Consider the following 21,164-nt stretch of genomic DNA (forward strand, 5'->3'; position numbering starts at 1 on the left):
GGCCAACAATGCAGAATTAATAACTGCATATTTTATCATGCCTTTTGCAGATCTCAAAGATCTGAAATCATTTAGCAGAAGAGATTGACAGCTCTGTTTGTTCTACATGTGGGGAAGTGGAGGCAGAGAGACCTTAAGCAACTTGCCAGGAAGAGAACCCCAATTCTGCTCCAGAACTTAATCCCTGTGATTCCTGCTGGAACAGGCATTCTCTGCAAAAAAAAACCCAAACCAAACCAGACAAACCTCAAGTCTTTATCAAAAGACACCTTGTATTTGGAGGGTGGAGTTCTTGTCAATAAAAATAATTGACAGCTCATTTTCCCTTTTGTTTCCCAGATGTCGCCATGCTGCCATAGCAAAGTACTTTGGGGATGTCACCCCTCCTTGTAACAAGTGCTGTGACTACTGCAAGAACCCAGCAGCAGTGAAAAGACAATGGGAGTCACTGGAGCGGTGCAGCAACAGCTGGAGCAGAACCTGCATTGGGCCCACGAGCTCCTCTTGGGAGGGCTATGACCCAGAACTGTATGAAGGCGGAAGAAGAGGTTGCAGAGGTTTTAGCAGGTCTGTACTTGGCTGCTTCAAACTCAGCTCATAGGAGCTATCTGCTGGGAGGGCAGAGATTCTCTCCCAGCTGCAGGTCCAGCCATTCCTATTTTCAGCACATGTTTCTGTGTGTTGGTATTTTCCTCTAACTTCCTGGCAGCAGGAGCTGGAATTTAATTTTGCACACACTTTGGCAGCCTGAAGCACATTCATGTCCCAGAGAGCCAAAAGCTGTTCTGACTGACCTAAGAAGTACCCTGCAGAATGTAATTTGTTCAAGAAACTAGCCTGACATTTTTGGAAAGCAGTAAGTGAGCTCAGCCTGTTCACAGTCACAAAGGACCAAAACTGTTTGAATTGAGACCAATGTGACAGCAAAGTATGACATGGTCCAGACTTCATTTCTGTCTGTGGGCCAGCAAGCTAGGGGACACTGACAGGACTTGGTCACCACAGAGCATATAATGGAGTGCCAGTGTCAGCTGCTAAATTTTAGTGTTTCAGTATCAGGCTGACAGGAAAAGGAAGATGTACAGTGGGAAACATGATAAATTCTGTAAAACACTTGGCAGCGTGGAGATGGCAACTTCTCTTCCTCCTTGTTCTTTGGCTGAGTTGCAGCAAAGGTGCAGCTCTGTCAGGATTCGACCTTGGCTGCCTGCACTGCCTGGGGAGCTCTGCTGGATGTGCATCTCTGCTGACTGGCCTGGCCCCTGCTTTACCTTTTACAGCTTGAGCCTGGGAGCTTTGGTCTTCAGGCAAGTCCAGCTGAGTCAGAGGGAACTGGTGTCCTTGTGACCTAAGTTTGATCTCAGGACCTGAGAAGACATGGCCAATGCTGTTGTAGAGCTCTCTGCCACTTGACTTATTGAACCTCTCCATAACTTGATTGTAGCTCTGCCTTGGAAGTTGTAATAGTCAATAGTCTTCAAGCTCTGATTTGTAATACCTGTCAGTTTTGGCTGTGACAGCTGTGGAAAGCAGTAAATACTTGGGCTACATCTGGTGAGACTCACCAGCTGCATTTCTGTATATCAGTGATGGGATTTCATTTGATACAACAATACCACAACATTTAATTACTGGCACAGGGTGCCCAGAGAAACTGTGGCTGCCCCATCCCTGGCAGTGTTCAAGGCCAGGTTGGATGGGGCTTGGAGCAAGCTGCTCTAGTGGAAGGTGTCCCTGCCCATGGCAGGGGTTAGAACTGGATGAGTTTTAAGGTCCCTTCAACCCAAACCATTGTGTGATTCCATAACAGTTTGTGAACAGCTGAGGCTGCTTTGCCATTTCTGCTCCAGGGGCAGTAGTGACTGACGGCTGGAGTAAGTGCCACAAGGCAGTGACCTTGGGCATTCTCCCCATGGGAGAATCTGGCAGAGCTTCTGAAATGGATGGAACCCTCCATTCTCAGAACACTAGTCATATGCTGCTAGTTCATGCTTCTGCTTACTAGTTCACAGGATTAACAAGTCCCATGAATTTTTGGAGGATGCTCACTGCTGTCCAGCTTGAGGGGTGTTAGTGAAACTAAAAGCTAAGACTTTTGTAATCATCTTTTGTAAATACTGTAAAAAGTGACCTTGGCTTTTGTAGGCCTGTCCCCTAGTTAATACTGCACCTACAGAAATGTCTGTTCCTCTTCTTTTCCTGCCTTATCTAGATATGATGAAGAAAGCAGTGGGAATGCGGATGAAGCCAATGAAGAGAGTCGGAAACGGGAGTGGAACAGCTTCTACAGAAAGCAGATGAGTCTGCGCAGAGTGAGTTCGGGTCCCCTTGTAAGAGATTTCTGGAGTGTTTGCTGTGAGCTTGTCTTACAGACATAAAGGCTTCCTGGCACTAATGAAACTAAATTATTGCATGTTGCTGTTGCTTTTTGTTTTTTACTTCTAGTACCTGTGCTTTTGCTGTGTTCTCCATGTTCTGGCCAGTCCTATAACATGAAGAAACACAGCTTATTCATGTACTGGTTTTCTCTGCAGTGCTAATCAAGAGGGTCCTGTTGTCTTTAATTCCTCTAATATTAGATTTTCCCACTCAGCTTCTCTTGCACAGCTCTTTCCTATAGCAAACGTGAGCTTTTTGGCTTTCATTCTCATTGTCTTCTTTCCCCCATTTTGGTGCCTTTTCAGTACCTTTGTAACTTCAGCATTAGTTTTCCCTGTAGCTGCTTCTAGACCTCCATGTGTATTGCAGGAATGGAAATGTTTGACTGATCTTTGTTTTCTTCCAGGGCAAAGAACCAGAAAAGGAAGATTTTGTTCCTCCAAGTAAGTATCTTCCTTGATTTATCATGGGTTTTCTTTGGGAGAGGAAAGTCTTGTATTTTGCAGCTGCATGTAATCCATACAGCGTCAACACTGGAGATATCAGTCCCTAGGCACAGAGGCTGGACATTTGGCTGTGGAAGCTTGGCTGGAGGAGATGGATCAGAGCTTAGCTTTGGTTGGGGTGAAGATATGGAATGCATCTTTCTGAACAACTTTTCAAAATAAGCAAGAGAGCAGGAAAACTCTGTGTAAACTGACTTTGTAGGCTGTTTCTGCATGGGTTATGCAGCAGCATCCAACTGGGCTGTAAGGAAACTGCTGAAAACCTGATCCCTTTGTAACTGTGCTACATGAAGCCCTGTCTAGTAACATGGACATGTTACATGGTAGTTCATGTTACTCTGTTCAGCCTCTTTGTTGTTGTTGTTGTTATTGTGGGGAGTGGAAAAGGGTTGAGTTTCCTGAGAGCTGTGATTTCTTGAGAAAGGGTTTCCTGAGATGGGGAAGGTTTGGAAAACTGTTAGTCATAAACTAGCAAGAGAGACATTCTCATCCAGAGAGGAAAATCTTACTGTGGCTTCTGCCTACTCTTTTGGAGTTTGTAGCTCCTTCAGGTAACAAAGGTGACTGCAGTCATCCTTGGGGTACCTGTGCAGGGAGGAGCATGTGGAGCAGTGCTAGACAGGTACCCCTCAGTGACAGCTGAGATGTTCTCCACCAGCCCCAGCCCTGCTGTGACAAATATCTCTTCTGTGATAGGTGCAGACTGTCCCTTGAAGGATGCCATCAGCAGGAGAATCTCTAAGCTCACAGTGAAGGTAAGAAAGGCTGGTTCGCATTCAGTCCTGTTGACTTGCAAAGAACAAGAAAGATTCTGCCTGCCCTCTTCTTACTCCTTCAGGGATGGAAGTCCAAGGGACACTATGTAGAGCATGACTCAGTATCCTGTGTTTCCTAGGGACGGGAGCACTGCTTGAAGATGCTGGAAGAAGCTTTGAGCACCAATCAAAAGGTTCTAGCAGCAGCAGGAGAAGGGTATGAGACAAAAGAAAAGGGGTAGCATGTTGAATCCCTTAATACAGGGCCTAATCTTCCCTCAGCAGCATTACCATTCTCAGGGAATGTCATTTAAATTGTTCGTTCCAAGAATGTAGATTCACTTAACAGCTACGAGGATTCCTGTGTCTCATTCCGCTCGATCAGCTTGATCCTAGAAGTCGCAGTTCTTCCCTGTCCCACAAGATGGGGTTAATGTACTTCTCAAACTGAGCAACTGGACAAGAAGACTTAGATTTAAAAGTGATTTCAACACTCTTTCCATTCTCCAGCAATTCACTGCCCCATTCCTTAGGATTTACTTGGAAGTTATCACTTGTTCTTGCACCAGAGAGAGTCTGTTTTGTGATGCCTGGGAGGTGCTTAACCATAAGTGTTCCCTTTGCAAATCTAGAAGTGTGTCTTGCCAGAAATCACCCTAGCCTGTGTTACAGGTCAGACCCTCACGCCTGTGCCGTGGAGCTGGAGTATGAAGCTTTCCGAACCAGTAAAATGGCGAACTCATACAAGGCAACTGTGCTAAAGAAGGTAGTGCCCATCATCTGCAGTTGTTCTTTGAATGTGGCGTGGCCTCTGCTCGAGGGGATATTGGATAGAGCTTGTAGGGGAATGATGAAGGAGAAGCTTTGCTTTGCCTTGGATGTCTTCCAAATCTTTCTTTATTTTGTTTCCAGGAGGGCCCAGAATCATGTTGGTTTTACACCTTTGTTGGTTTCACAGGCTCTGGAAACCTATATACCAGTGCAAGTTTACCCAGATATCTTCTAGGGCTAGGAATAAGGAGAATGGGGAGTTCTTCAGGCTGTAGCTGATAGTAGGGGAACCTTGGGTTAGGTCAGCTGGTTACCATAAGTCTCGTTGAAGACATTTCTGTTCTTGAGATAGGTGTCTCTCCAGAGGAGACATTTATTTTGTCACCGTGGCTTTTAGTGTGTACAAAGGCAGGAACACGTTAATATTTCTGGCCACTAGAGGATATTTCTGTTTTCAGGTAGCAGAAATCAACAAAGCCTCAAAACAAGGAGAGTTGTTCTCAGTCTTTGGGTCTGCAACTGGTAGCAAGAGCAACTTGGAAACAAAATCTGAGTCTGCAGCAGAAGAGGACTTCCTCCCTGCATCCCAGGTTTACTCAGTGAGTGAGTACATATGAACAGACAAGGAGAGAATGGGATCTTTGTCTATCACAGCCATAGCTGTGTATTTCTATTGCAATTACTTTCCCTCTCTGTCCTTTGGTTTTGGAGTGAGATCAATGAGTCATGCTGGTTCCTATTAGTGAATAGAATTTATGTCCAGGTCATTTGTAAAAGAAGTTTTTCTCATCTTGCTCTAAACAAGGATGCTGTTTCCTTACTGTGGGAATGACTTAGGGCCTAAGACTTTAACCTAATCCATGTCCCAGATGTCTCAGGGAATGGTTAAGATGATGACTCGTTTTTTAGAGCCTTCCTCAGCTTATGGCTGTAACACTGGTGCGTTGTGTACAGAAACTTAGCTCCTAAAGGGTTTTGCACACAGGGCTTCCTTAATGCTCTCACGTCCAGAATTTCTTCCTCCTTTCTCCCTAGTTCAAACCCAAGCGTGTGGGAGCAGGATTTCCAAGGAGATCCAGTTTGTTCCAGACAGCTTCTGAACTGCTGAAGATCCAGGAGAAGAGTGATGCAAAGCCTGACAAAAAAGAAGCAGACTGTCCAAATGGACAAGACAACAGTAACTGCAGTCTGGAGCTGGACACCAGGAGCCCTGTTCTCCAGAAGAAAGAAATAGCAATGTGTGAGAGTGCTGGTGTGGAAGTACTCCATCCTGAAAAGAAGGAGCAGCAACCCAATCCAGACACAAAAGCTGCCCTTTTGAGGGGCCCTAATAAGAAGTCCAAACGTAGCAAAAAGCAGCAAATGCTCACAGAAGCAGCTAAAAAAGAATCACAGGATATTTCCAAATTCTTCTCCCTCCACAAAGGTGGGTTTAAAGCCAAAAGCTGCAGCTCAGCAAAGGAAGGTGGCTGTTCTGCAAGCACACTACCTCAGGTTTCTTCTCAAACCGTGTGTCAAGAGAAACCAACACCTCAGGAAAACAAAGGAGAAGATGTGATTGGACAACCCCAGGCAGAGAGTGAAGAACTGGAAGAGGCACAAGTAGCACTGACTGAGAGAGAACAGGATTTCAAGACCCCTCAGGCTGATGAATCTGAGATCCTTCAGGAAGAAACTGATGTGAAACCCAGGTAACATCTCTACTTCTATGCTCCTTATTGTTGCCCTGTTAATAAGCTGCAGAGTCCTACCAGCCCTGTGCTGTCTGTAGATCTTGAGGCTGGTGAGGAAGACTCATGCTTTACCATGGAGAGTCTCGTGGCCACCAACAGCAAATGCAGTCATATGTTCACTGTGGAATGATTAAAATTGTCCTTCTCTCCACTCTTTCCACTAGTGCTGATGAAAATGTCACAGAAACTGAGCTAACTTTTGCTGAGGAAAGTGGGAGTAGGAAGCGACCAGGATCAGATGAGGTAAGACTTTAATGGGTGCTAATTTCTTTTAATTTTTTCTACCTACCTTGTGCCAAGTTTCTCTCTGGGAGTCATAGAATCACAGTCTCCAAGACTGGTTTGTGTTGGAAGGGACCTTAAAGCTCCTCCAGCTCCAACCCCTGCCATGGGCAGGGACACCTTCCACTAGAGCAGCTTGCTCCAAGCCCCTGTGTCCAACCTGCCCTTGAACACTGGCAGGGATGGGGCAGCCACAGCTTCTCTGGGTACCCTGTGCCAGCGCCTCAGCACCCTCACAGGGAACAGCTGCTGCCTAAGAGCTCATCTCAGTCTCCCCTCTGGCAGGTTAAAGCCATTCCCCTTGGTCTGTCCCTACAGGCCCTTTCCAAAGCCCCTCTCCAGTTTTCCCCTTTAGGCACTGCAGCTGCTTTAAGGTCTCCCCTTAAGGAGCCTTCTCTTCTCCAGGCTGAACAAGCCCAGCTGTCAGCCTGTGTCCATAGCAGAGGTGCTCTAGCAAGCTGCTTTGTCAAATCAAGGGAACCCCATGCCAGTGACACATAGGACCACTCAGAAGTGAACCACGCTCACAGCCTTCCTTGCATTCAGTCTCTGGTTCTGCATTTGGCATCTGAGAATGCCTCAGACTGAACAGGAGTGTGGCACTCCTGAAGTGGCTGGCTCTTCCCACAGGGTGTATTTTCAGCAGACATCCTGGGAATTTGTTTCCTGTCCATTTTTCCCATGTAGGACAGGTCTAGCAGTGAGCTCCGTAATAAGAGCACAGGGTAGTTCTAAGACCTTTTCTCAAAGTCCCTTTGTGTGAGAAATAGTGTATCATGTCTGGGCAGCAAAATGGGTTACAGAGATACCTGCATGGTAATCACTGTAGGAAGAGGCTGCAGGATGCTGCTGTTCTTGGCAGGTAGTGGCTGCTTGGAAATGTAATGCTGCCACAGGAATTAATGGGTTTGGTTTTCTTCTGTCCCATCTCCAGGATATAGAAATTCCTGCAACAAAGCTGCTACGGACAGCTGCAAAATCTTCAATTCTGTCCCAGCCAGAAAGCAGAAGTGTCGGTCTAACAAAGAAGAAGGTGACTTTTGATCCAAACTTATTGCAGTGTGATAAAGAAGGAACCAGCAGGACCATACAGGCAGTGACCAAGGCTATGTCCCTCAAAGAGACAGCAGACATCGTTGTCAAATATTTGACCCCATTCTACAAGGATGGCAAATTTGCTTCCAAGGTAGGGCACAGCTCAAGACCCTCTTTAGCAGAAGGAGGCTGCATCTCCCTAGTGATCTGGGGCTCTAGGAAGGGAAAGATGATCTAAACACCACATTTCGTTTCCAAATCACATGTTGGCATGTGTTTCCATGAATGCAGCAACTCACCCCAAGAAAGGGTTTGTGTGGGATTTAGAGTGGTATCATGGTGGTTCCACACCTGGTTTTGATTGTTTATGTTTTCACTCTAAACTCTGGCCTGTTTTCAAGAGCTCCGAGCTGTGAAGGGGCAAGAGATCAAAGTCGGTTCTGGTGTAGTTTATTTGATGTGTTAGGGGAGGCAGCATGTGAGTCCATGTGCTTCTTCAGCACTGCAGGGTCAGGTGTGTTTGCAGCACTCCTGTAGTCGTAATCTCTGAGTGGTTTCTGCTAACAGCCAGCAAGACAAAAGGAAACTGTCTGATGAGGTAACTGTGATGTCTTCTTTCTGCTATGCCCCAATTCTGCAGGATCTGTTCAAAGGCTTTGCTCGGCACCTGTCTCACTTACTGACCGAAGAGCAGAACCCAGCCCGCAAGACTGGTGAGTTGGCAGCTGGGGAGAGCACCAAGAATATTGGGCTCTTCTGATGCTAAATGGATGAGAGTCTTTAGAGGGGCAGATGTCTTGAGTATCTTCTTAAAGGTGGTGCTTCCTCTCTTGCAGTGAAGGAGGAAGCACAGAGACTCATCAAGGAGTTTTTCAAAACAAGGGTCAGGTGTGAGAGTGAGACAGACTGGCAGGAGCTGCAGAGCTCCGGGAGCTGACTCTCAGATCACGTTGGCTGCCCTCCTCCAGTGGTGCGACCAGGGGAGCTTGAAGAACTCACCCATGGAGGGTTTCATGGACTTGCAGAACTGAGCTTGCTTTTCCAACAGCATTTTTGCTCACTTCTGATCTTAGTGACACACAGTTCCAGGAAACCAGTTTCTGTGGACGTATGGAGAGTTTCTCCAGTAAGTGGGGTGCTGAAGCCCAGTGCTCACACCTTGCTAAGAGGTGTGAGCTACTCATCTGTTGTGTAGGTTAGGGGCAACCACCCCAGATGTTCTGCAGTGTCTCCAACCTCTATGCAGCAGTTTGCTCAGACTTTCCAACAGGCACTCTGCTTTCGGATGGCATCTTGCTTCCTAGATAGGTCCTCTCCTGCTCCCCCATCCCTTAGTTCTTATTCCAATGTTGCCAGTAGAAGCCTTATACTAGAAATTCACATGCTTTGCTCAGGGCTGCCAATGATAAAGTTGATGATTGAGTTCTTGGATGGACAGGAGAGGAGCATTTTGTTTCTCCCATACAGGCAATGTATACTTGCTGAAGGTGGAGAAACTCAATTTCTTTTTTCTTTTAATCTGAACTTCTCTTTTTTGACTTTGTCTAGTTCTTCCTGCCCTTTAATATTAAGCGGTGATGCTTTTTCAGTATTAACCTCTCCAATAGTAGCACCAAGGTTGCCAACACTTTTCCAGCGTTTGCTTGTAACCCCTAAAGCCATATTTGCTACCTGTGCCTCACCTGCAGTCTGCAATACCGAAGGCAGTGGTGCTGTTACAACTGGTTAAGGTACCACTGTGGCCCTCAAATTGACACTATGGTGTGTCTGCTGCTATATTTATATAAGAATCTGAACTTTAGGGCATCAGTGGGCTTGAAATAACCCAATTCCCTGGCACAGGTTCTTTCTGTTCAGTTGTTACTGGGTTCTGCTTTTGTTCCATTCTCATAGAGGTTGGTGGCCTCAGGCACTAGTGCTGCTGGAGGAATCTGCAGCCTCAGAGGCCATCAAATGCCTTTTAGATCACTGTACTCAATGGGTGTATTTTTTTTTAATGTACTGAAGGCTACATGTGGAACTGACAATAAACCAGTGTTAGAGCTGTTGTGGACTCTTCCTGGAAGCTTTTTGTTACCACTCATTCATATGGACTGGTCTCAGATACATTAGGACGTCATCGCTGTGAACATAGACATGAAAGCTCATTTCATATCTGAACAGACAGCTAATAAATGCAAGCCTGGGAGGGGCTGGATGGGAAGCGCGTGCCCACAGATACCTCCACCCCTTTACTGCTGCAGGACTTCTCCAGCTAGGAGCAAGTGGAGAACCTGGAAATGTTTAACTCAAAGTCACTTTCATCTTCAGCTTGCCCTTGTCAGTGGAGGCCAAAGGGCTTTACAAGAAGCCTTTTACACAATACAAGTGTTTTTTAGCTGTTGCCTGCTAGTTTCTGGTTTACCTTCCCATGAAAAATCCTGTTTTGTCAGCGAATTTGAGTGGGGTTCCTGTATCTCCACAGTTCAGTGCTTATGAAGTTCAGTTGCTGCCTGGGTGAACTTGTCAGAAATGCTTTGTCTTTTAAATGAGGCATGGAGTTGTATGACCAAGTTCTTTATCACAATGACAGGCATTTCTAACCAGATAAGTTGTGCTTCTATGTAAGGCAGCAAAAGCTCAGGGAAAGAGAAGAGGAATAAGGCTAATTTAATGTTTGGCTCTCTGTCTTCTCTACTCTTTCCTTTCATGTCACTGTGGTACATTACCTGCTGAATGGGGAGGGTGGAAGACGCCACAGTGAGCAGGACATGAAGGGAAGTTCCTGACAGGAAAGAGGCTGACATCAGCTCACCAGCAAGAAGCCCTAGCTGTGCATCATGGCTTGCATGGAGAGCCCCAACATCTATCCCTGTCTCAGCCAAGTAACCACTTTTTCCTCAAGCTTTGACAGTTACCCACAGGTCACTCTTCCCATGGTAGACATAAACCTGTGTCTGGCATGTCAGAGCTTCGAAACATCTCCATGTGATCATTTTATTGCAGTCTCCTGAAGTTCACTATTCTGCAGTGCAGTAGGATAGCTGTAGCAATAAAAATAAATTAAGCATTTGTGTACAACCCAGGACACGCTCCTCTGCTGGAGTAAAAGTTCCATTTGAAAATGCTTTCTCTATGGGCATGGCCCTATCATTTCAGTATGACAGCTGCATGGACGTGACACTTCTTCATAGCAGAGGGAAACATGAATATAATTGTCAATAAGAAATTAATCAAGAATAAACTGTCTTACCATCACATCTCTATCTGTGCTGCAGCATGTGTTAATTGTATATTAACAGTGACATGGTTTGCAATTATGATGCTTTCTACAAGCTCCTGCTTCACAAACCCTGCTCTAGGGCCTCTTGCATATCAATACAAAGAACAAGCTGGCCTATGGAAAATGCCAGTGCAGTCATGTCATAGGCTCAGCTGTCCATTAGGCTACATAAATCTATAGCAAAGATCAGGTTTTGCTCATGTTAATTAATTGGGAAAAAAGAGGAGTTCCACACTCTTCCAGGCAATTACTTGTATCTGCTCACATTGAAACAGGCTATGGAAGAGCAATGGTGTGGAAAGGGTGTCTTTGTGGTCTAGGTAGCCACCACACGCATTACTTCAAGGGAGAGGACTTGGGGACTGAATGGCAGGTCAGGAGGGGTGAGGTTATGTTCCAGTCCATGAGCAAACATGGTGGTAGCAGTCTTAGGAAGCAGCTGTCTGAGGTTGCGGATGTCTTTTGGAAGAGTCCCCTCCAGATGACAGGGCAGGAAACATTGAACAAGCTCAAAGAACAGAAAACAGTGCTGTTGTCCTTAATCGTTCTCCTCTTAGGCTCTAGTGATGCAACTCTGTTTTATCCAGGATGACAACAATTGTGTGATACATTTCTTTAGCCTGTCAAAACACAAATCAGTATCAGTCATTCTTTGACCCAGAAGTGTCTGCTTCTCATGATTAAGTATTCCCATAAATCACTTTCTGTAAGTAAACATCAGGTACATGTTGGGGCAAAGCTGCACTTTGGGGCTTGGGAAATGCAGTGCCCCTTCCAACTCTGGGACAGAAGAGGCTTAGCTGGACAGTGGAGGGCTATTTCTGAGTTGCTGTGGGGTCCAGGGTGATCTCACCTGTGACAGTTCAAGCCACATAGTCTTGGGGCTAGCAGCCGAGCCATAGTTCAGTTCTAAGCCAGGAAGCCCACCATCAGAGAGAGGCCGCAGAGTTCGCATCTTCTGCAGCTCTTTCAGTGGAATGATGCAGGAGACTGCCTGGGTGTGAAGAAAAGCCACAGCCCACCCTCGGGTACAGTCCTTACAAATAAAACCGTCTGATTATCCCTAAGGAGGATTCACCTCAAGAGCCTATTGGAAGATGAAACAAGGACTGGAGCAGAGGCAGTGCTGCAAGACTGGGACAAGCAGGAATGGGACCTACACTTGGTTTTACTGTGAATCATGCTCTGGGCCCCCAGCATAAGGAGGCCTCAAACGTGTTCCGAGGGCTGGAGCAGCTCTGCTCTGGAGCCAGGCTGAGAGAGCTGGGCTGGTTCAGGCTGGAGAAGAGAAGGCTCCTGAAGGGGAGACCATAGGGGAGCTCCCAGTGCCTAAAGAGGCTACAAGAAACCTAGAGAGGGGCTTTGGACTAGGGCCTGCAGGGACAGGCCAAGGGGAATGGCTTTAACCTGCCAGAGGGGAGACTGAGATGAGCTCTTAGGCAGAAGCTCTTCCCTGTGAGGGTGCTGAGGCGCTGGCACAGGGTGCCCAGAGAAGCTGTGGCTGCCCCATCCCTGCCAGTGTTCAAGGCCAGGTTGGACACAGGGGCTTGGAGCAAGCTGCTCCAGTGGAAGGGGTCCCTGCCCGTGGCAGGGGTTGGAACTGGATGAGCTTTAAGATCTCTTCCAATACAAACCAGTCTGTGATTCTATGATCACTGTACTTACAAAAGTAAGTACGTGGCATTAGTAATTGTTCCACCACTCATTACTCATTTTGGGCTAGGGCTGTTAGTGTGGCTGTGATACAGGTAGATACAGTCTCTCCCTGCACAAGTTCTTCTAAAAGTCAAAGTTAACATCTGACAGACATCAGGGGTCTGGACTCTGTGGAGGAATTGTCTAGCATACCTGGCTGGTCTTGTCTACCACAATGATCTCCTCTTTATTCACGCCAAAGAAACACGGCACAGAGATTGTGTCATCGCTGACTCTCTCGACAAAGTAGATGGTGTACCCAAAGAAAGGCAATTTCATCACATGTTCTGTAAGAAAGAAATAAGTGGCTTTCAGGCAGCAGCTTCCAGGCAGCAATCTACTGCACTAACTAAGGTGGTCAAAAGCTGCAAGTGTTCCCAAGCATTTCTGCATTAAAAAGTGAGGTTGACAACTTCTCCCTCCCTTCCCCTCAGCTGCTGATACTCAATAAAATTCTCAACAGCCTGCAGTGGTGCCCTGTTCTTTCCCTATCAGAAAACAGATATGCAACCAAAATATTAATTAAAACACAATTTGTACAGAGCTCTAAAATCTATTGCGGACATATGTACAAGAAGTGGAACCTCTAACTGTGATCACCATGCTTGGGAACAAGTGCTCATCTGCAGGGGAAGCTGTCACAGTCCATTCCAGGCTTCAAAGATCCTTGCCAACCTCATGAGCTGTCCCAAAAGTGTATTCAGAGCAGCTTACATCAAGATCTCGAACAGGTCTGGTTATCTCCTCACCTATGAACTGGATTTTTGCATCCACTGGCGGGAGGGGCTGCCTGCTTCTCAGCAGCATGTCAACTTGGTTTTGCAGAACCTCCGGACTGATGTAGGACTGCAGGGTCTTTGGTGTGTACTCCTTCAGCTCTTCCCTGTGCCAGCAAGCAGATGCTAATTCACCCCCTGCCCAGCTAAAATTGAAGGATCACCAGGGGGATTAAGGAGAGGGAAGGGATGTGGCAACAATTTTCAATTGCATGGCTGGGGGCATGGGTGGAGGGAGAGGGAAGGAGCAGAACAGGTTGTATCTGCATTGGATAACATGTAAGGAAACATCAGAGAGAGTGAGACCAGCGCTTCCCACAGAGCAGACAGCTATGCACCACTGACTAGTGCACTAAGAAACAGGTCCTTCCTTTCTGGAATCAACAGGAGTTCTCCAAGCAAGGACTGCAGCATAGAATAACACTACGGGTGTTTCTTAGGCAATCTCAGCTGAACACCACCTTACTCAAGCCCTGTCTCGCTCCTGCGCATCCAAAGCACTACAGAAAGCAGAGTTCCCCACGCCCAGCAGGGTTATGCCATTACCTCCTGCTGCTGGTGCTCTAAGGGGATCTGGTGTAGACATTACCTTGACTTTGAGTCAAAGTGCTTAAGGGTACAGGAAGGAAGGACTGTGAAAACACAGCTCAGGACTGTAGGACAAACACTTTCCAGTGCCCAGGGACATTTTCCTTCCCATTAGGCAGCTCACTGCAGATTTCAGGTGCCCTAGGTTGGTAACTCTGGCACTTGTGAGAAACAACAAAGGAGCATTCATCCCAATTATAAGCTCATGCACTGCCTCCTTGGTATTACAAACACATGGCAATCAAAAGAAATGTCCATGGAACCCTCATGACCCTCAGCTCAGGAGCAGCCACAAAAAGAAACGTGCATAAGAGACAGTCAGCATTAAGAGTGGGAGCAGGAGGTAAACTTCCCTGACTAACAGCAGGAGTCAGTCACTAAAGTGACATTAATTAGTAGCTTATATTCTCCAGAACTGTCCATTCCTTCATTATCCAGAGAATACTTTCAGGCACCCACTCCTAACCCCTGTTATGCCAACAGCCACTAGAGATAAAGACCCACCCTGCAACACACATACCTGGAGAGAGCAGAGTTCTGCTGCTCTGGTTTGGCCCAGTGCTGGAGCATTGCCAAAATGCCCACTTGCATCTCCATTTCTTTACTACAGCTCAAAAGCATCCTCCCATTCAGGTAATCCCACTGCATCTGAGAGACAGCACAGAAGAGAGGCCTCTGTTAAACCTGCCAGAAGGTATAGGCAGGTCTGGGCAGTGCCAGGCTGCAGAGACACACATCCTGCCTTGCTGGCAGCACATCCAGCTCAGGCTGGTAACACACAAGAGAAGGCTTTCTGAGCTCAGGAAGAGCATGCAGAACTGCACAATCCTTGTCTGGAACAGGACAGCTCATAGGCTAGGGCTACAGGCACATTGCCTTCCTGGCATCCAGAGCTTCAGTTAATGGTCATTCCCAGAAACAGCATACACAGCCCATCAGCCAAAGCCCTCCTGCTTCTTCAGCCCTCTTGGGATATTCCCAAGGGCCTGGTCACTAATGCTGTCCCTGCTAGGGAGCCTTGCTAGGGAGGTTCCTGGTGCACACACTGGTCTTGCTGCTTACCTGTCCATAATGGACATCTATATAAATGTTGTTCTCAAAGTGCAGAGGTGTCCTCCAGAGGAGCCTGTGTAAACTCACAGTGACCAAACTGTCCTCCAGCAGGTAATCATGAAGATACTCCTCTGGTCTTATCGGCCTCACCATTTTATCTACATGTTTACACAGAGAGAGGGTCACTCATGGTGTGGTGACAGTAGCCATAGTTCTCCCTGTTAGAGAAACTGCTGTAAGAAAGAAGCCAGATGCTCGTCTTTACTTGCCGAGATTATTGTTGTCACTCCTGCTGGCAAAAAGAACAAATTCCTGTATCTCTTCCTGTTCACCTGCCCCCATCTGCTCACAGATCTCCTGCAAGAGCTCCTTGGCCACCTGAAACAGTGAAAGATGTAAAAAAATCCTATGGCTGGGCAAGCCAAATGCAGCCCCAGAGCAGTGAGACATACTGGGCCTGTTGGAGGGCAGCAGTATGGCTCTGCTCACTGCACAAAGAAGCGAGCGGCATGAGGCACTGTGCAGGCCCTGCAGAGGTAGGCTGCTCCAGGGATTCTTAGGAAGTAAATAAACTATCACAGCACTTTGGGAAGCGCAGGCCAAGCCCAAGGTTTTGACAGGTAAAGGAGTTCCACATCAACAAAGAAATTCAAAGCAGAAAACTCACAGTGAATGTCTTGATCCGGGTGAGGTATTCCACACCTCCAGGCAGCAGGATCACCAGCCGGCGGGCACCGCGCCCCTTCTGCAATGGACAGTCTTTAGGCAGCAAGACGTGCAGGATCCCATCAGCCCCACAATTCTATCTTCCTCCTCATCTCAGCCTTCTACTGCCCATATTACTGCCCATATCCCTGCCTATTCTATGGCATTGCACTTCCCAATCGTCTTACAGACACACACTTTATTTCCTCTCTTGGAACACAAACCACTGCTGCAAAAATGCCCATGGCACCTCCTGGGAATCATAGAAACAACCAGGTTGGAAAAGCCCTTTAAGCTCATCCAGTCCAACCGTTCCCCAGCACTGCCAAGGCCACCCCTAACCCATGGCACTGAGGCCTCGTCCCCACGCTGTGTGAGCACCTGCAGGGACGGTGACTGCAGCCCTGCCCTGGGCAGCCTGTTCCAATGCCTGAGCACCCTCTGGGGCAGGAATTGTTCCTCAGCTCCATCCAAACCTGCCCTGGTGCAGCTTGAGGCCGTTTCCTCTTGTCCCATCCCTTGTTCCTTGGGAGCAGAGCCCAGCCCCTCCTGGCTCCATCCTCCTGTCAGGCACTTGTAGGGAGCCATCAGGTCCCCCCTGAGCCTTCTCTTCTCCACTGAACCCCCCCGGTCCCTCAGCCGTTCCCCATCACCCCTGTGCTCCAGGCCCTGCACCAGCTCCATTCCCTTCTCTGGCCCCACTCCAGCACCTCAATGTCTCTCTTGCAGTGAGGGGCCCAGAGCTGAACACAGGATTCGAGGTGCAGCTTCACCATTACCCAGTGCAGGGACACAATCCCTTCCCTGGCCCTGCTGCCGCACTGGTGCTGGTAGCCTGGAGCATTGCAGGGGATTCTTGTGGGAGGCCTTTGCCCTCCTTCTCTTCCCAGCACCCCACTTCTCTGCCCCTCAATACCAGCAATGCCTCCATCTCCACAGGGAAGGGAAGGTGGCGACGGCCCCCGTACATGAAATTTTTCCGCAGGTTGCTCTGACAGATCTTAGCTATTTCTGCAGGAAAAGGAAAAAGCTTCATGTGCTGAACCAGAGGATTACACATTATCTCCTATGATGCTGGCTTATCCTGCCTGTGTTGAATTTAACTCAGGGCTGCTGCTAGGAGAGCAAAGAGACTTGACCTCATCTTCCACTCTGCCAGGACACATCCAAATCATGAGGGACCAGCTCCAGACAGCCTCCAGAGCAGTAGAAGTACAGAAGAATGACAGGATGGGAGAACTAGAACCTATTCTCTAGCAAGACTCCAATCCAAACACCTCCCAGCTGATGATTCTGGAAGACCACAGCCTGGCTTTCCCCCACGGTCTAGGTGTCAAACTGGGCCTAAGCCACAGGGCTAAGCTAAGCCTCAGAGACACAGTTTTACCTTGCCTGGGTGAAGATGCAATGGGAAGACTAGAGATACAAAGCAGACTCTTGCCTGCAGGCTCAGCTTCCTCAGTACCTGTCATGTCTCCTGCCTAACAGGCTAAGGGAGATTTTCTTATTGGACTATGTCCCTGCCTGGATCCTGTTTTCTTTCCTTGACCACTCAGCCTTAGTAACAAGGGGACAGACATTTATTTTACAGGACACAGAAACAATCATACCATGGTGTGTACTAGATGGATCACTGCTGGCTAGCTGCAGAAACTTGGTGGCATAGGGCATCAGGATGTTGGAAGGGAGGAAGTACCCAGTTAGCAGGTTTAGAAGCAACCAACCATGCAGCACGCTCTCCCTGCAGAACAGAAAGATCTATGGGCACCTTGGAACAGGACAATTCCTGCTCCAAGCAGCTCAAAGTGAGCCTCAGCCCTTCTGAACACCTATGGCAGGTGGCAGAAAATGAGGTGGTGGCTGTTGGTCAGTTTCCTTATGCTGAGGAAGAGATTGACGCAGTTATTCTAACAGCAAACAAAGAAAGGGAGCAATCAAGGCTGCTCTAATGTTACTGTTGCCCTGTTGCAGGGAGGTGTGAGGGTCAAGCCAGTTCCTAACTACTGTATCAGTTCCCAAGGACTTTGATGAGGAAATCAGGGCTCGGAGCAGCACCACTACCAGGAGCTACCAGCAATATTTATCAGTGCCCAGATATATTGGCAGCCAGAGATATAAAGACAAATCTCCACTGAAGTGAAAGTGCCAAAGCTGGTGACTGGCTGCATTTCCTGAGTGTTCAGCTAATCCCCAGCATCTGAGCACCTGGAGAACATACTCCAACAGTGAGCAGCCTGCCCCCGGCCCTGGTGTCCATGAAGCAAGGCAGACAGTTCCCCTCCTGACAGTGCTTGTACTCACTGGTTAGGGTTTTGGGTGACCTGTTTGATGGCCTGGCAGTAGACCTCATCATGCAAGCTCTCCTTCTCCTTGCACAGCTGCATTCAGAGAGGAAAAGACAGCATCAGAGGCCTCAGATCATCTCTGTGCCCTTCATCTCTCAGCTTCAGAGCGCTGCCAATTTGGCTTAAAGCTTGGGCTTTGCAGCCTCTGGTCTCTGGTGCTGCCTAGGCCCAGAGAAGAAGAGGCAAGCTGTGATCCCAGCTGTGATATCCCAGACAGCGATATCCAGGGAAACCATTTACTCGCAACCCCTCTGCCCCATAGTTTCTAATCAGCCTCTCTGTTTCAGCTCCCTTTAGCATTTAGGAGATTGCATTATGGCTCTCCCTTTTCTCTCCCTTCCGAGCATGGCCTTTCATTCCCACTGGTGCTTCAGTGCCTTGCCTGGGGAAAGGTCACGAACCTGAAGGATTTCATAGACACATTCAACCTCATTTTGGTTCTTGAGTTTTGCTTGATCTCCCATGAACCGCATCAGAGCTGCAAGGCAAAGGCTGGCATTTAGATCTAAGCAGAGGTGATCCTGCCATGGGGCAGGTAGTAGATTAGAAAATGCCCTGAAAGCTTTCCTGCTCCACAGGCTTTTCTGGGGCTTGCACTGGACATGTGAAGTCGGTGGGGCATCAGCCCAGGCAGTGTGTGTTCTTGGACACTTTGCACTCAAGGCAAAGCACATTTGACGGGATGCTTTCAGCAGTTACTAACTGCAGAAATGCTTTAGGAGGGACACTGCTCTCACACCTTTCCTTCCCCACTCTGGGCCCCGTGATACCTATGTGTGGCCCATCAAGGCCACCCTGGCTCCAGCCTCTCTAGTGTTGCGTCTTAGGGAGGTACTCACTCTTGAAGTTCTTTGCAGCAAGCTCACTGAGCTCTCTATCAGAGTACTGGAGCAAAGATTCCTGGATTGGGACCTGCAGGGCAGAATACAAGGGTAAACAGGGGAGGCAGATCACACAGAGCTGTGCTGCAGGCTTCATGAAGACACAAGCTCCCAGTGTGTTGCAAGCAGGACTCAAGAGTAGAAGGCACCTACACTTCTCCAGAGACTGCAGCCAAGGATCTGCCCTCTGCTCTTTTGTTGTGAGGACAAAGCTAGAGGCAATGCTGGAGCTGGGATTCTGACTGTAGGCATGGGGAAAGACTGGGCTCACCTTGGTGTGCTGGACCAGCTGAGCTATACTCTTCTTTTCAGCAGCCATCCCCTTCAGTCCCTGCCTAGATAGAGGAGAGAGAACATGTAATCCAAGAAATATCCCCAGAAGTGGCTTGGTGGGTCAGACAGGTGGGTATGCCTGTTCAGGAAGGACGACAGCCTACTCACATGGACTGAGCTTCTCGGAAGTAGGTTGTGGCAAAGTCAAGCATGGTATAACGATCACCAGCAGCAACTAACATGATGCTGTCAGGTTCTGATGTTAGGCTAGGAGCAGAATTCTGCAGAGACAGGCACCAAATCCACCCTAAGAAGTTAGCTGAGGAACTGCAGTGCATATTCTCCTCACCTGCAGCACTGGGAAGGCCTTATCTGTGTTTAGTGCCTCCCCCTCCCACTATAATAGTATTTGAGTGTCTCCACCTGCAAGGATTAAGTAGTCTTCCCTCCAGTCTTTGAGGGGATGCTACCAGATGCTACCAGGACCACAGACCAAACCCAGCACCTCCCAGAGCACCCGGCTGTATCCCCTAGAACTTCCCCAAAGACAACTCACCCTGCTGGTGTTCCTGCTCTCTGAGGAATACTTCATGCTCTTCCACAGCCCTCCATGTCTGTCCATGCTGGTGCTGAGGTAATCAGGTGCTGCAGCCAATTGCACCAGGCTGGTAGGGAAAATACCACAGCGGCCACCGGTGGAGCCAAACTGCCAGCCTGCAGAAGCAGTGGAGGAAGAGTCAGGAGTCACTGCAGCTACAAAGAGAAACAAGCAGTGAAGCATTTGCTGGCAAAGAAGAGCATCAGACTGACCAGGGTTTCCCACAGCCTAAGGTAACATTCCTCATAACTATGGCAGCTGGAACAAGGAGGGTTGTGATTAGAGAATGGCAGAACTAAGACTGACTGTGCCAGCCCTTAACACAATGTTTTCCTCTGATTTACCTGACAGCAGCACATAGAGCTCAGCACCATGGGTCCAACAGGCCCTTGAACCCAGTCCCCACCTTTCCTGCCAATCTCGACAAACTCCCTCACCTGGCTCCACGCCTTGCATGGGCAGTAACTCAATGAGGTCACCCTTTTTGAAGCTAAGAAGGCTCTTGTCATCCACAACGTAGCTGTGCAGAGCAATGACATAGTTGGTATCCTGGGGAAAAAGCAATGAGGTCAAATCTCATCCCCAGAATGTGAAGGACTCAGACCATGTCATCCCATTGACCCTGTGGGTCCATGTGGGAAACCACCTTAATTCCCTACTGCACCACACCTGCTCCCTCACCTGCCTCAGCTCCTGCATGAAGAGTTCCACCAAGGCCTTGATGCACGCAGCCTTTAGAGAGCGCAAGAAGAGCTGCTCTGTCTTCAGAGAGAACACCAGGGTATCACTGCCCTTCAGTTCCACTGACAGCACATCTGCAAAGCTGAGAACACAGCAGCATGCTCAGACTCCTTCTGACAGAGCTAGGGATGCAGATCATGGGGGTGGGAGCTGCACCGAGGACTGAGATGGAGACAGGCCTCAGCATGCTCCAAGAGTGGCCTTTCACCAGTAGTGTATTACTGAAATAGGACCATAGGCTGCTCATGGCTTTCACTGTATTACCCTGACCTTTATTCCACGCATGGAGCTGACTGTGCAGACCCAGCACTCACTTACTGCAAGTAAAGCACAAAGAAGGAAGGAAAGGGAAAGGCCAAACTCATTAGAAGGAGGGTCAGTGAGTCACAACTGGGATAGGACATCCCTATAATGTACAGCACAAACAGGGAATTTTCAGTTGACCTGTTCAATTTGCCCCCTAACACTCTGAAAGCATCCTACAAGTGACAAATTATCATCTTGCAGCAACCAGTGCCCTTTTGCTCACCAGTAGCTGCAAAGAATCTTCAGGTGCTCAGGATTATAACCAGCTGCTTTCATCACCTTCAGCAGCCGTATGCCCCGGTGAGAAACACCCAGGATCTGGACATCACTTCCATTTTCACCCTGTAAGGAAAGTGCAGGAGCAAGTATCAAAGGCTCCATCGCACACGGACAGGATGCAGCAGGGGAAGAAGATGCTGCCACATGTATCACAAAGGAAGCCCTGGGATGACAGTGGTGTCAAACCCAGCAAAGTACAGA

At 48.2% G+C, this 21,164-nt stretch overlaps 2 protein-coding genes across 5 annotated transcripts in view; one reads left to right on the top strand and one right to left on the bottom strand.

The window, feature by feature from the left end:
* The window catches only part of LOC134159508 (ATP-dependent DNA helicase Q5-like), a 34,215-nt gene extending 24,318 nt beyond the window's left edge, over positions 1–9,897 (top strand). The window contains exons 5-16 of one of the 4 annotated variants that reach the window (XM_062610513.1): positions 340–567; positions 2,213–2,312; positions 2,786–2,822; positions 3,582–3,640; positions 3,781–3,857; positions 4,151–4,406; positions 4,870–5,010; positions 5,447–6,102; positions 6,309–6,387; positions 7,361–7,612; positions 8,102–8,174; positions 8,277–9,897. In XM_062610513.1, the coding sequence (XP_062466497.1) occupies positions 340–567; positions 2,213–2,312; positions 2,786–2,822; positions 3,582–3,640; positions 3,781–3,857; positions 4,151–4,406; positions 4,870–5,010; positions 5,447–6,102; positions 6,309–6,387; positions 7,361–7,612; positions 8,102–8,174; positions 8,277–8,398 (2,080 nt within the window). In that variant the 3' untranslated portion in view covers positions 8,399–9,897. The remainder of the gene's footprint in view (positions 1–339; positions 568–2,212; positions 2,313–2,785; positions 2,823–3,581; positions 3,641–3,780; positions 3,858–4,150; positions 4,407–4,869; positions 5,011–5,446; positions 6,103–6,308; positions 6,388–7,360; positions 7,613–8,101; positions 8,175–8,276) is intronic. The other 3 variants (XM_062610515.1, XM_062610514.1, XM_062610516.1) reach the window with 3 other exon arrangements.
* Positions 9,898–10,412: 515 nt separating this feature from the next.
* Positions 10,413–21,164, bottom strand: part of MYO15B (myosin XVB) — a 29,568-nt gene continuing 18,816 nt past the window's right edge. Inside the window, exons 26-44 of the mRNA XM_062610504.1 lie at positions 20,908–21,026; positions 20,319–20,460; positions 20,075–20,186; positions 19,596–19,753; positions 19,208–19,320; positions 19,038–19,101; positions 18,725–18,797; positions 18,287–18,363; positions 17,842–17,918; positions 17,151–17,281; positions 16,457–16,551; positions 15,503–15,580; positions 15,105–15,213; positions 14,845–14,993; positions 14,303–14,430; positions 13,168–13,301; positions 12,572–12,705; positions 11,577–11,717; positions 10,413–11,343 (exon numbers count right to left, since the gene is read on the bottom strand). Of these exons, the coding sequence (XP_062466488.1) occupies positions 11,284–11,343; positions 11,577–11,717; positions 12,572–12,705; positions 13,168–13,301; positions 14,303–14,430; positions 14,845–14,993; positions 15,105–15,213; positions 15,503–15,580; positions 16,457–16,551; positions 17,151–17,281; positions 17,842–17,918; positions 18,287–18,363; positions 18,725–18,797; positions 19,038–19,101; positions 19,208–19,320; positions 19,596–19,753; positions 20,075–20,186; positions 20,319–20,460; positions 20,908–21,026 (2,094 nt within the window). The 3' untranslated portion in view covers positions 10,413–11,283. The remainder of the gene's footprint in view (positions 11,344–11,576; positions 11,718–12,571; positions 12,706–13,167; positions 13,302–14,302; positions 14,431–14,844; positions 14,994–15,104; positions 15,214–15,502; positions 15,581–16,456; positions 16,552–17,150; positions 17,282–17,841; positions 17,919–18,286; positions 18,364–18,724; positions 18,798–19,037; positions 19,102–19,207; positions 19,321–19,595; positions 19,754–20,074; positions 20,187–20,318; positions 20,461–20,907; positions 21,027–21,164) is intronic.

This window comes from Pezoporus occidentalis, unplaced genomic scaffold (assembly GCF_034315485.1).
Source record: "Pezoporus occidentalis ecotype Australia unplaced genomic scaffold, CSIRO_AGI_Poc_V1 ctg148, whole genome shotgun sequence".
Classification (NCBI taxonomy): Eukaryota; Metazoa; Chordata; class Aves; order Psittaciformes; family Psittacidae; genus Pezoporus; species Pezoporus occidentalis.